Raw genomic sequence first — 14,593 nt, forward strand, 5'->3', positions numbered from 1 at the left:
TTAGTATCAGACGCTTGTGCTTGTTGGATGTCGTTTCTCAAAGTAGAATTAACATTCAAGTTTCCCATCAATACTCCATTTTGGGTCCAAACAAATTGAAGGTTGAGATCTCGAAATTTCTCCAATAATGCATACTTTGACATCATTAATTCGGCCCTCTTTAACACCTTCCGACTCAAAGCATCCGCCACTTTATTTGCTTTGCCTGGATGATACTTCAAGTCAAAATCATAATCCTTTAAGTATTCCATCCACCGCCTCTGACGCATATTCAACTCCTTCTGGTCGAATAGGTACTTTAAGCTCTTGTGGTCGCTGAACATTTCAAAATGAACTCCATACAAGTAATGACGCCACACCTTCAGGGTAAAAACAACCGCAGCCAATTCTAAATCATGAGTTGGATAATTCTCTTCGTGAACCTTTAACTGTCGAGATGTGTATGCTACCACCTGACCATCCTGCATCAATACCCCTCCTAATCCTTTCTTGGAAGCATCGCAAAATACTTCATAGGATTTACTTGGGTCAGGAACGATTAAAACAGGAGCAGTCGTCAATCTTTCCTTCAAGCCCATGAAACTCTGTTCACACCCCGAATTCCAATCATAAGGACACTCCTTCCGAGTAAGTCCAGTCATTGGTAAAGCCAATTGAGAAAACCCTTTTATAAATCTTCTGTAGTAGCCGGCTAAGCCCAAGAAACTTCGGACTTCTGAGACATTGCTCGGTCTCTCCCAATTAATTACCGCTTCGATTTTTGTCGGGTCCACTGCCACACCTCCTTGAGATATAACATGACCAAGAAATCTTACCTCTGTCATCCAAAACTCACACTTACTTAACTTAGCAAACAATTGATTTTCTTGCAGTACCGACAGAACAATCCTCAGGTGTTCTTCGTGCTCTTGTGGAGTACGAGAATAAATAAGAATGTCATCGATAAAGACTACCACAAATTGATCTAAGTAAGGCTGAAATAACCGGTTCATATAATCCATGAAAACAGCTGGAGCATTCGTAACACCGAAAGGCATCACCAAGAATTCGTAATGACCATAACGGGTTCTAAATGCAGTCTTTGGCACATCTGCGCTCTTCACACGGATTTGGTGATAACCTGACCGCAAATCAATCTTCGAGAACACACAGGCTCCTTTCAATTGATCTAACAAGTCGTTTATCCTAGGCAAAGGGTATTTGTTCTTGATGGTGGCCTTATTCAACCGACGGTAATCAATACATAGTCTCATCCCACCATCCTTCTTCTTTACTAACAACACTGGAGCTCCCCACGGTGAGACACTAGGTCGCACAAAATGTTTAGCCATCAGTTCTTCCAATTGCCCCTTCAATTCTCTTAATTCAAGTGGTGCCATCCGATACGGAGAAACGGATATAGGAGCCGTTCCCGGTATCAGGTCAATAGAGAATTCCACTTCCCTTTCCGGAGGAAGAGAAGTGACATCCTCAGGAAAAACATCAGGAAATTCTCTAACGACAGCAATTTGTGAAACCTCTAACTTGTCACCCGTCTCCTTAGTGAGAACCAACAGAACAGACTTCTCTTTTTCAAACAAGAAATTAATCATACCTACCGTACCTTCTAGTATAGTAGTCAACACATCCTTCGGAGTAGCTTCTTCAGTTGGAATAATGATTAACTTCTCCTCACACCCAATGAACACCGAATTAGCAGAAAGCCAATCCATTCCCAATACAACGTCTACCTTCTTAAGTGGTAAGCAAACAAGATCAATCTGGAAATTCCTACCACCCACAGATAACACACAATTCTCACACACCAACGGTGTCTCTACCATCTCATCCATAGCAGTAGTAACCGCCATAGGAGGAAATAAAGGAGTAGCTTGCAACCCAAGTCGCTTCATACATTGTAATGACACAAAAGAGTGTGTTGCTCCACAATCAAATAGAACAAAACAAGAATGCCCATTAATGAAACACGTACCCGCAATCAAAGAGTTATCACCCTTGGTCTTCTTAGCATCCAAGGTATAAACTCTACCAGTACCCCTTCCTTGAACTTGATTCCTATTCTGAGGACAATTCCTAGCCATATGCCCTTCTTGATGACAATGGAAACATTTCACCCCTTCAAAGGCACATCTTCCAAGGTGATTCTTACCACAACTACGACACACCGGAGGTGCACTAGACCGAGGACCTTGCACTTACTTTCCTTTGAAAGCTTGTGGCCTAGGTCGAAATTGTTGGCTTGGCCTTCCTCTTTCATGTTGATTCTTTTTCTTCAAATCTTCCTCGGCTTGAACTTTCTTCAAACTAGTCTCAGCCACATAACATTGTCGCAACAACTCCGTATAAGTAGTGAACTCCCTCTGGGACACACTATGTGAGATATCAGCCCTTAAACCAAACAGAAACTGGTCCACCTTCCAACCCTCATCAGGAGCATACGCGGCCTGCCTAGAGTAAGCAGCCAAAATTTCAAACTTCTCAGCATAAGTAGCTACTGACATATTGTCCTGCCTTAACTGCTGGAACTCCAATTCCTTCTTAGTCCTCAGTGAACTAGGAAAGTATTTCTCCATAAAAGTGGTCTTGAAATTCTCCCATTCCTTAGGTACCCCCTGAGTAGTCATCAAAGCAGAAGCACCCTTCCACCACCTCATAGCTGGACCTTTCAGCGAATGAGAAGCAAACACTACCTTGTCCTCTTCACTACAATGCACGATCTCAAAGATTCCTTCTACATTGGCCACCCACTCATGCGCCTTTATAGGATCTAATCCACCATGAAATTCCGGAGGATTCATGCGAATGAAATCCCTATAAGTCCCACCTACAGCTTCGGGCACAACCATTGGAGCATTATGACCGCCATTCATCTGTTGCATCATCTGCAGCATGAACTGATTCTGCTGCTGTTGCATCTGTTGCATGAACTGGGGCCATGGAACATTCGCACCGCCATCCGGTGTATTCACTTGTGGAGGTCTTGTGGGGGGTCGACCACGAGTCCTGCGTCCGTCCGCCATGTTCCTGGAGGTTATCAAAATGGGATTAAGTTGATCAGGCTCAATGCCATAGTCATAACACAACAAAACTCATGGGAACACAACACATCTTGGACAGAAGAAACACTTATAATATCTCATGGCTAGGTCGAGGATACGACCTGCTCTGATACCAACTGTAACACCCATATATAAATACATGCATCAAATCATATAAGTATACATGAATCCAAGTATTTGGTACTGAAATACCAATAAGTTCCTAGTCAACACATTATACATATTAATGCCAAATACAAAAGTTCTACACAATGGCATAATACATACAAGATGTTCAAAATAAAATACTAAGAACTAGATCAACAATGATCTCAAAAGAACTCCACAACGGAAGCTTCGCCATAACCAAAATAAGTACAAGGAATAAGGGAATCAAACTTCTTTCTCCTTACCCTTCGCGGAACCTGTAGTACCTGAAATCAATATATAATGGGGTGAGATATAAAATCCCAGTGGGTTCCCTATCCTATGGATCCTCTCGGCTTTACAAGGTTCTAGCCTATAAGTCTCAAGTCATAAAGGAACTAGACCTTGAGTTCTCACACTATCATTATATGGAATCATACTTAGAGTTCAACAACTCAACACAAGATTACTAATCGGAAACCAAAACCAAGGCATCCCCATATTCCCGTCCCCTTCTACGTCTAGGAGGTGGCACGAGTCATGGATCCTTTGGAAAAATCTTGACATACGACATGGATTCGGACTCATGAGCCTTTCCCCATGAATCGTCACTTCACATGGCCCGTACACCATCACAAGTCTCTACCCGTAGGTTCCATTCGTACACAACAGCGGGAATCAAACCTGCCAAGATTATTGTGCCTCTCTGCACGGTGAATGCCTGTTAGCATTCAAAGGAAAAATAAAGAAATAAAGAAAATACAACGGTTCCGATTAATACATCAACAATGGTGATCGCTTCCGCAAACCACTAGGCCTGTTAGCCTTTCCTCATAAGATTCCAACACGTATGTTCCATATAATGTCTCATCCTAGGTTTCTTTGTTAAGCTACACAACCTAACAATTCCTAGTTTTCCTCACTTATTCTTTATTCACATAACAATGTAGTTATTTAACCCTCTCGATATAAACACATATAACAAGGTATTACCAATCCACCTGCAATAGAACTCAAACAACAATTATAGAGTACATAAGCATCATACCAAGAGCATAACGTCCTCATGGTTCCAAAATCTACACTACTACAAGTACACACTCCTAGCCTATTACTGCTTCGAACGGTGGTTAAAACAGAGTTACGGTTCAAAAGTTATGCTTGAAACAATTTTCATTAAGTTAAGAAAATTTGGTTAAGGATGCTTCAGTTCGCGCCGCGCAACAACTAGGTCGCGCCGCGAACCCTCTGGCAGAAGCAAACCATCATAAGTTCCAACAATGTTCGCGCCGCGACCCCCAGTACGCGCCGCGTACTGAAGGCAGAAGCAAAACCCCTAAAAACCTGCATAGTTCGCGCCGCGCAGCCCCGTTCGCGCCGCGAAGCGCGCGAGAACTCAGTTCTCAGTTCTGCTTCACTCACAACTGTCCATGGTTCAAGACCATCTAAACCATCTAAACCTGTTCCAGATCAGATTAAAGCATAGATACAAACTATAGATGATCTATTATGGATTATAATCACCTTGCTCATGAACATTGATGAACTTGTCCAAAACCTAGATATCCTCTATACAAAAACCCCTAAATCAAAACTTATGATTTCTCATCCACAATCAAAGCTATAAGTTTCTAACTAGAACCCACCTCGATTAAGAGTCGTTGATGTCGAAGATGAGTTGATTCGGCGGAGAAATGGTGAAGATCCAAGCTTTTTCCTCTTTCTCCTCTTGCTCTTCCTTCTCTCTACTTCTTCTCTCTATCTTTCTCTTTTTGGTGTAGAATGAAGAAGAAAACAAAAGGAAAGGATATAAGAAAAAATATCTTTAAGTTAACACTACTAACTTAATGTCCAAAAGTATCTCTATCGTATCAATTGATAAAACCTCAGTGTCAGTTAATACATTAGAGCATTTAATTAATACGGGGTATTACACATCTCCTATTAAAGCATGTCACGTGACATTTATTTTTCATCATTTATTTTTCCTTTCTCATCTCCTTTTAAATTAGAACTAAATATTACATCCACACATTCTATTTCTTGATTAAAATTTCAAATCTCTCTTACATTTATTTTTCCCACACTTTCTCATTTTCATTTTAATTCTGGTTCTCTCTATTTACTTATTATCATTAAAAATATTAATAATTTATTTTTTATTTCAATAAAATTAAAAAGTTTATTATCTCACGAGTCACTATCAACATAATATCTATTTTATTTTAATCAATTATTGTCTTAATTTGAGAGACAAAATTCATATTTTCTTTCTCCATCTCATAGTTGTTTTTTCCTTCTATTTATAAGATTATTTAATACAATTAAATTTACATAATTACTGTCCATTTTAAAATTAAGTAAATCATTTCAAATTTTATATTTATATTTAAATATAGTTTATATTGCATCAAATCTTTTTTATCTCACGTACCATTATTAACACAATGTCTATTTTATTTTAATCAACAATTACCTGAGAAACAATTTTTATTTTCAAACGTTAATTTTTTTTTTCCTTCTATCTCACAGGTTTTTAACATGATTATTTAATATAATTTTGAATTTATACAATTACTACTCATTTATAATTAGTTCATCAATTCTAAATTTACATGTGTATAAATATATCTTACTAATTTTAAGTTAAAAAAAATTAAATATACAAATTTTAAATGAATATTTCTACATTAAGTTGCTTAACATCCATTAAGCTTCAAGTTAGCACAACTTTCTAGCTCTCATGTACAAATTTTCCTTTTAATAAAGAAAAATGGGATAGGGCAAAAAGAAGTGCAAAGATCTAGGTCGGTTGTTGTCTTGTAGTAATAACCGGTCTCAAGTGGACACTGACTCAGTAAAGTAACCAATACTGTCTGCCTCTTCACTCTCCTTCACTGTAAAGTCCCAACTTTCTCTCATTCAACTCTCCAAACCACACATCAACTACAACACTTTCATTCACATTGCTATCTCAATCTCTCATTTCAACAACACTTACCACCTTGTCTTCTGTCCCTCCCCAAACCCACAAAAACAACCTGAACTAGTTCTACAAACCCCCAACTCAACTCTCATAGGGTTTCTAGATCAGGTAATAGTTTACATGTCTCTTCACTTTTTGCTTGTTTATTCCTATTATTGCTGGTTTCTATCTTTTTCTGACATCAATTTTAGCTCAAAGGACATAATCACATGTTAACCTAGTTTATGCTCTAGTTTTATTAATATCTTTTTTTTTGTTTTGTTTTGTTTTGGTCCAGGTGATATTGGATGTGATGAAGCTTAAAAATTGCCTTGCAACTGTTTTGTTGCTCATTACTGCCATGCTTACGACTACATTTGGTAATATATATGTCTCCCTTTTTATCTTATTTACTTAATCTATCTCATTTTGAGTTTTATACTTTCCTTTTTAACTTATGCTATGTTAGATTTTAGCTTATTTAGTTAAGTAACCTGATTTAGAAGAAGGGGAAGCAATTAGGGAATGTGGATATATTGCGAATAATTCATTGACTATTATTGCCTTTGTGAGTTGATGTTGGATCAAATTGTTGAATTTGTAGGTGCATTTGTGGGGGTAAACATTGGCACCGATGTCTCTGATATGCCATCTGCTTCAAATATAGTTGCTATTCTTAAAGCTCATCAAATTACTCACGTGCGTCTTTATGATGCCAATGCGCACTTACTACAAGCCCTTTCAAACTCCAGCATTGACGTTATTGTTGGTGTCACCAACGAAGAGGTACTGAGAATCGGAGAATCTCCTTCAGCTGCTGCTGCGTGGATAAATAAAAATGTAGTTGCTTATGTACCGTCCACCAATATCACGGGAATAGCTGTTGGGAGTGAGGTTCTTTCCACAATCCCAAATGTTGCTCCTGTTCTTGTTCCTGCGTTGAATTCTCTGCACAAAGCTCTGGTTGCGGCTAACCTTAACTTCCGAGTCAAGGTTTCGACTCCACAATCTATGGATATTATCCCTAAGCCTTTTCCTCCTTCTACTGCCACGTTTAACTCTTCGTGGAACTCTACCATGTATCAACTCCTCCAGTTTTTGAGAAACACAAACTCCTCCTTCATGTTAAATGCGTATCCTTATTATGGATACACTAAAGGAGACGGCATTTTCCCTATTGAATACGCTCTTTTCCGACCCCTTCCCTCAGTTAAACAAATTGTTGATCCAAACACGCTATACCATTATAACAGTATGTTTGATGCTATGGTGGATGCTGCCTATTACTCTATTGATGCGTTAAATTTCAAAGATATACCGGTTGTTGTCACGGAAACTGGCTGGCCGTCTTTTGGTGGAGCAAATGAACCCGATGCTACTGCAGAAAATGCTGAGACCTACAGTAATAATATGATTCAGCGTGTCCTGAATGATTCCGGTCCACCTAGTCAGCCGGACATACCAATTAATACATACATATATGAACTGTTTAATGAAGACAAGAGGAATGGACCTATATCAGAAAAAAATTGGGGCATTTTGTTTACTAATGGAAGCGCTGTTTTTCCTTTGAGTTCCGGTGGTGCTACTGATCAGATCACTGGAACTGGAAACTCATCGGGAGTATTTTGTGTCGTTAAAGATGGAGCAGACACTGATAAGCTGCAGGATGGCCTGAGCTGGGCTTGTGGACAAGGTGGAGCAAACTGTGCTCTTATTCAACAAGGACAGCGATGCTATCTCCCCAATACTGTGAAAAGCCATGCCTCTTATGCTTATAATGATTATTACCAGAAAAATCAAGGTGCTGGTGGAACATGTGACTTTGACGGTACCGCTGAAATTACTACCCATGATCCAAGTAAGTTGGTTCAATTTATTTCTGTTTTAACTCATTTTGATTATTATTAACTTACTCCTTAGGATATTCAAATACGTGGAGTGTAGTTTCCTCTTTTCTCCAATCATAATGCAATAAAAGTTATAGCTGAATCCAGTTCCATTGTTTGATAATTATGAATTGGAGTTATAATGTTTGTGTGTCACTCTTCAGTTATCTACTAACCTGTCCTGTAGAAATTGCCTAGATCCTATCTGATTGCATCAGTAGTAGTTTTATTGTTGTCTGAATGCAGCTCATTGCATTCTTGCTGATTCTATGGGCCTACTTTCCCCGTAAATCTGCCTTAGTGTTAAAACTTCATGACTTTATCAGTTAAAATTGTTTTTATTTCTCTTTTCAACGACTGAATAATTTGCCAGTATTTCTGTTGAGAAACACGAAATTAAACACGACTAGATAGTTGGGTCATGCTGTTAACCACTTTGATAAATAGTCTCCGGTGGATCAGCACTTGAAAATGATTTGATATACCACCAACAGTCGATGTCACCTGATGGAAGTAGAGCCTCCCGGTCATTCTTATTCTCATGAGTGAGACGGTGACCTGATTAGTACTGGTTCGACAAACACAGGGTAAACAAATGAGTTGAGTTTTTACGCACTCACATTTGTTTTCTCGGGTATTCAAACTAGTACAAACCATATCACTGTCTAACTCGTCAGGATGTGGAAGATCACGAGCTTCTGCACGAGTCGTCTTTAGGGTGATTTTCAAGTACTGATCTACTGTTGAACAAGTAACGATCTTTCAATAATCTTAATCACTTAATAGTTTCTTGTTTGTATTTAGCCAATTAATATTGTGTAATCTGTTTCAGGTTATGGATCATGTAGATTCTCCGGAAGGTATAAAGATCTGTCTCAGCTTTTAGATTTAAAGGTACTTTTTTCTCTCTATAGTTCTTGACTGATAATGGATTATTTTGATATCAGCTCCGGCTTCGGAGGAGTGAGTTTACCGCCTACAGCGCTTGGACCTTCAAGTCCCTCTGGAGAAAGTATGAACCTGCAAGTCTCTAGCCTCCAGTATTTGGTATCTGCAATTGGTGTATTTTTGGCTCTAATGATTTAATGACCAAAAGGTTCTATGCCCTCTTAAATTTGCAATTCAATTATTAGCTGGAATGTAGCTTTCATTGATTTTGTTTCTCACCTCATCTTGTCCATTTCATTCTTCATAGCTATGCCCCATTTTGTGCATTTGAGGTCATTGTAATTTATCTCTTTTACTTTAGATAGTTGCTTAAGTCTAGTGGTTTAGCTCTAGGAGAAAAACTCAAGACTCAATCTAGAAGAAGTTATTGACATTGTTATTTAACAAACAAATGGTGCACTTGTTGTGGCCACTCTACTCTAGCCACCTACCTCTTTTACTTATTCTTGGGTTGTTTGGTAAAAAATTCCAAATCCATCATTTTTCACGAGGCTGTATTTTTTTTCTTCCAAAGAGCCTAACGGTGATTGATATTCATATTGTTGAGAATGAATGAAAAGGCTATATTGATGTATTAAAGAAGAGTTGTCAATACTAAAGAACAATAGAATGAGATGATAGGATTGCCTTTCAATTAATCAAAAGTTCTAGATATAAAATTAGTCTTGCAGTGTTAAATTTTTTTGAGAAAGACATTGCCGCCCTTTATGGTCTTTTCGGCTCGATTTTGGAAAAGTTGCAGATGAACCAACTTTAAATGGAGTATAATATTAGACTATAAAGCTGGATGAAGTGAATCAAATGAAGGGTTTGTAACTTGTTACAGCGATGAAGGAACATTGTTATTTTTAAGTGTTTTGATTTCCTTGCCAATATTTTCCTTCTATCTTTTTCCCACTAAACTTACATGGGGTAGTTATAAATTACACTAACCTCTTACTTTAAATGTCACCAAATCTCAGCCAACCTAATATGTAATGGTATAAATTTGACACACATATTAACACATTTAAACACTAAAATGAGTTACTTCTATCATTGATCTTGAGGCTTTATATTAAGAAAAAACAATTTTCTGTACTTTGCTATAAATATTACTATTCAATGCACAATTAATATTTTCCATTAACATTTCAACTTCAATGGAAAAAATTATTACCATTAAACATCATTTTCTTTAATAAAGTAATGTTATACCCTTACTTCAATAACTTTATTTCACATTTTCTATAAATTTAATTTTTTTCTCAATTAATTATTGAAAAAAGAGAGAATGTATGATTGAATTTATTTAAAAAGAAAAAATAAATGAAGGTATAAAGAAAAAATAACTCTAACAATCCATTATCTTAGTTAAATAGCTTTTTGCTAAAACGACACTTAAAAAGGAACGAAAGGAGTATCATTTATTTAACTCATTCGTTAATCATGATTTTTCTTTCATGTTTATTTTTGAAATTTCGTTTGATGAGAGATAATATGTTACTCACAATGTTAAATCAATATATGAGACAATTATGAAAATTTTCCATATCATACATCACTTTACTCATATCAAAATCAACAATTTTCATCTCAAAAGGCCAATACACTGTGCTTTATCGAGTTCAAATAGATAGTAGTGACATGCAATTTAATTTAATGATCTAGAGCTCAAACCTATTAACTTTGGTGAAGCAATTGGAACTGCGAAGCTTATGAATACACCAAAAATAATATTCTAATCAAAGGAGAGTGAAGTTCTCATTCAATCATGACTTGACAGTTCAAAGGATTCAATTATCTGGTTGATAAAAAATAAGTTTGTTTATGAAAAATGATTTTTAAAGCTTATAACAAGCACCATATAGTGTTATATTTGCAAGAGTCTCAAATAAGGGTGACACCAGAGTCCTCGCCTAGTAAGACATTGCTCGGGCGTTACCTTTATGGAACGTGTATATTACCATTGTCTCTAGAGGACAACATCTTCAATATCCGACAGCGCCAACAAGAGACCGACCCCCTCGAGGAGATGGAAGTACTAGATTCCACCACTTTCAGAAGAAACATGGGAAACACCTGTCCTTGAAGGATTTAAACCTCCCTTTTTGTCTGAGTTTGATGGGTGCAATGATCCTTATGAACACGTCACCTCCATCAACACACAAATGACCATCATTGGAGCTCCTGGCGCCCTGAAGTGCAAATTGCTATCTGGCACCTTTAGGGATGCACCGATGGTATATGAGTTTTTCCCTAGCTTTTATCACAAACTATGAGGAACTGGTGAAAAACTCGTACATCAATTCGCCACCAATTATCACAGGAAGATGTCCACCACCATCATGTTCAACAAAATGATGTTAATTATTCATAAAGTTGAGTTCATTATCAAGATAATTATGAGAATTCTCAAGAATTGTGGTTGACTTTAACTCAACCTTACAAAACCGACTTGTAAGGTGATGAATGTCACTATTTATAAACACAATACATGTCATATCTCTAAATAACATGGGACTAAATCCAGCACCTCAAACTCAACACAATGAAGATCTTTGAGGATGCAATGAATGCAAGCAAAATATCGCAATTTAAACGAGTAAGGGTAGACCGCACTAAAGACAGAAATTCCAACAAAGTCCCTCACGCTTGGGCTTCAATAGGGCCGGAGCGTGTATGATGTGGGAATCCCCACAAGTGATCTAGGATAGACTCTAATTTCGTTTGAATAATTATTATTAAGCCTAATTTTAACCTTACAAAATTGATTTGTAAGATGATGATTGCCCCACTTATAAACATGTCACATGCCATATTTCTAAGTAATTTGGAACTAAATACACCCCTTTAAAATGAAGGTATTGGAGGCTGCGACGATAACAAACTAAATAATTTAAGCGATTATAGATAACAAATCATAATTAAGACAAATGATTCGAACAAGAATGCTTGTCATTTATTTTTGCTAGTCACCGCAACTTTGATGAATAAAATTAGTTAAACTCTTTCCTTTTAAAATTTAAAAGTTAGTTAATTAGATTTTACCATTTTACATTCTAATAATTAATGTATTATTATCATAAAAATACAAGTTTTTTTTATTGAGACAAATCAATTACTAGAACGGGTTTAGTGGAGTTTGTGATCGTGATCGGAAAATGGTGGGAGGAGGAGGATACGCGTGGGCAGTATCCGCTGGATTCAACGCCGCTCTTGCAGCCATCTTCGCCAAGTTCACCTTTCACATCGTAATTTCAATTCCCCTTTCTTCTCTTTTTCTCACATTAATTCTTCATCTTCTTCCTTCAATCTTAGGTTAAATTCATCAATCAATTAACACCATCTTATCTATGTATTGAATTGGGAACAGTTGATTAAATATGCGCTGGTGGTATTGTTCAATGTAACAATGTGGGGTTGTTATGTCAACAGCCTTAAAGCTCTTTCTTCTCTTCAAGCCACCGTCACCAATTTCGCCACCAATTTCATCACTTCTGGTTTAGCTGGTTTCTTCTTCTTTCATGAATCACTCTCTTTTCAGGTAACAACAACAACCACTATCTCTCTTTTTAATTGCAATCTTTTCACATTATTATACCCGATTTTAGTCTCCCATTTGATGATAAACCCTAATTCGTAAAAATAACTGCTAGCTGATAAGCTAACCGGTAGTTTATAACTGAAGATTAATTGATGGCTGATAAGTTAGCTAGCCGATAGTTTATAGCTGAAGATTGGTTGATGGTTGATAAGTTAGCTAGTAGCTTTATAGTTGGTGATTGATAACTGATATTTTATAGTGGATGACTGATAGCTGATAGCTGATAGCTGATGACTGATAGCTGATGACTGATAGTTGATAGCTGATGACTGATAGAAGAAATTAAGTTAATTGAATTTTTAAGAAAAAATTAAAATTGTAAATTACTCACCCCAAACCGAGCTTCCATTGTCTTTCACTACTCAATTTTGTTCATTACAAAATAAGGGGTTTGATTACTCCTAAAATTTCCTCCTCCACTTTTGCTTACTAAAGTATGAAGAACTTGTGTTTTGGTGGTCTCCACTTTTGTTTACTCTTAACTCGCAAACAAAGTATGAATAACTTGTATTTGGTTAGATACAACTTTTTCATTTATGCATATTCTCTGATGCAAAGAAATGTTATATAGTGGTTTGCAGGTGCGCTACTTATAATAATTGGTGTAATAATACTTAGCAACTCAAGTATTGAAGAAAAGGTTAGCTCTGATTAGATGATGCGTTTAACATGGTACCGATCAAGGTTGCTTGTTAAAGGGGGGGAGCTAGCATCTGCAACTGTATGAACAAGGAATTGTAACATTATAAATAGTATAGTTAGATAATCTGCTGGGTTATTTGTACTCACATGAAACAAGCTGAACAATGTAACATCATTGTTTTATTGATTTTATTTATGTGGTGTTGTTGGTTTGAGATGAATGCCAATATTTTAGAGGCCGTGTCTGTTTGCTGTTATTATATTTGTATGATGTTGGTCATGTTACATGTTATCTTTGGTTCTTTTCTCATAATTGAATTGGACAGAATTGGTGCATCTGTGTAAAATTACCGGGAGTTCACTTGGGGATGTTCTGCTCAAAATTTGCATGTAATTAAACTTTCACCTACTTTTTGGTTTTTTCTTGGCAAAGAAGCAAAATCTGTTTGTGCAAGTTATACCACCATGTTCTCTTGCATGGTGCGATTCTTTTGAACAAGTGGAATGTCAGTGGAACGTCACATCTTCAAACGCGTGTCTTTGTATCTGATGTCTCTGTACAACTATCAATTAAATTAATTTAACGAGACTTAACATTTTTTATTTGGTTTTTTGTTTTCAAAATCTAAATTAAAATATAAATGATATGGATTCTTCCACCACAAATATGATGATTGTATGAATACTAAAATTATTGAATATTGCACTTACTACACATAATAGATTCACATGACAAAAGCAAAACATAAACAGTGGTTTATCAGAATCGAAATTATTAGCACATTTGTATGGTTTTCAACATGCAATCACCATACTCAAGGTAACCTAATAAGCTTATATGATTTAGTATTTTGATTAATATTCGAACATTGAAATTTTTCCAATCAAACTGCAAATTGTTCAAAACCACACGTACATAGTTAGAGTTTGAGGGCAAGGCCGGCCCAACACATCTTGAGGCCTGAAGCGAAATATTATATTAAATATTTTAATATAATAAAAAAAAAATTATTTTAAATTAATATATTTTAATTTTAAGTTTATTGTAATGTAAAATCATTTAATTATTCTAATCTATTTTATTGAATATTTTCTTTTGGGTTGATAAGAAAATAAAATCAACACATCTAAACACTCTTCTTATCATTTAAAAAAGTCATAATTGAAACAACACTCTTCTTATCATTTAAAAAAGTCATAATTGAAACAATATTACCAAAGTTCTTTAAAAAAAACTTAAATTCCAAGTACTCTTTTATATTAGAGAAGTTAAAGGTTTATTATTTATAAGTATGACTTTTAACATGATCGTCTTTGAAGGTATGCAAGATGAGCTATTTCAAAGGGTTCGAAAAATTTCATAGTTAAGTCGTGGTTA

General features: G+C 36.2%; 2 protein-coding genes across 2 annotated transcripts; both read left to right on the forward strand.

The window, feature by feature from the left end:
• Window positions 1-5,972: 5,972 nt before the first annotated feature.
• Window positions 5,973-9,471, forward strand: LOC131603400 (glucan endo-1,3-beta-glucosidase 4). Its single transcript, XM_058875699.1, has 5 exons — window positions 5,973-6,279; window positions 6,449-6,530; window positions 6,755-8,011; window positions 8,872-8,899; window positions 8,987-9,471. Exons 2-5 carry the CDS (start codon window positions 6,464-6,466, stop codon window positions 9,123-9,125), a joined length of 1,491 nt encoding a protein of 496 aa, XP_058731682.1. The 5' UTR covers window positions 5,973-6,279; window positions 6,449-6,463; the 3' UTR covers window positions 9,126-9,471.
• A 2,592-nt stretch (window positions 9,472-12,063) lies between these two features.
• On the forward strand, window positions 12,064-13,551 carry LOC131607915 (uncharacterized). The gene is made up of 3 exons (XM_058879865.1): window positions 12,064-12,220; window positions 12,343-12,513; window positions 13,145-13,551. The coding sequence occupies exons 1-3, from the start codon at window positions 12,131-12,133 to the stop codon at window positions 13,226-13,228; spliced, it is 345 nt and encodes a 114-aa protein (XP_058735848.1). The 5' UTR covers window positions 12,064-12,130; the 3' UTR covers window positions 13,229-13,551.
• The last annotated feature ends 1,042 nt before the right edge of the window (window positions 13,552-14,593 follow it).

The sequence above is a fragment of the Vicia villosa genome, linkage group LG5 (assembly GCF_029867415.1).
Source record: "Vicia villosa cultivar HV-30 ecotype Madison, WI linkage group LG5, Vvil1.0, whole genome shotgun sequence".
In the NCBI taxonomy this organism is placed as follows: domain Eukaryota; kingdom Viridiplantae; phylum Streptophyta; class Magnoliopsida; order Fabales; family Fabaceae; genus Vicia; species Vicia villosa.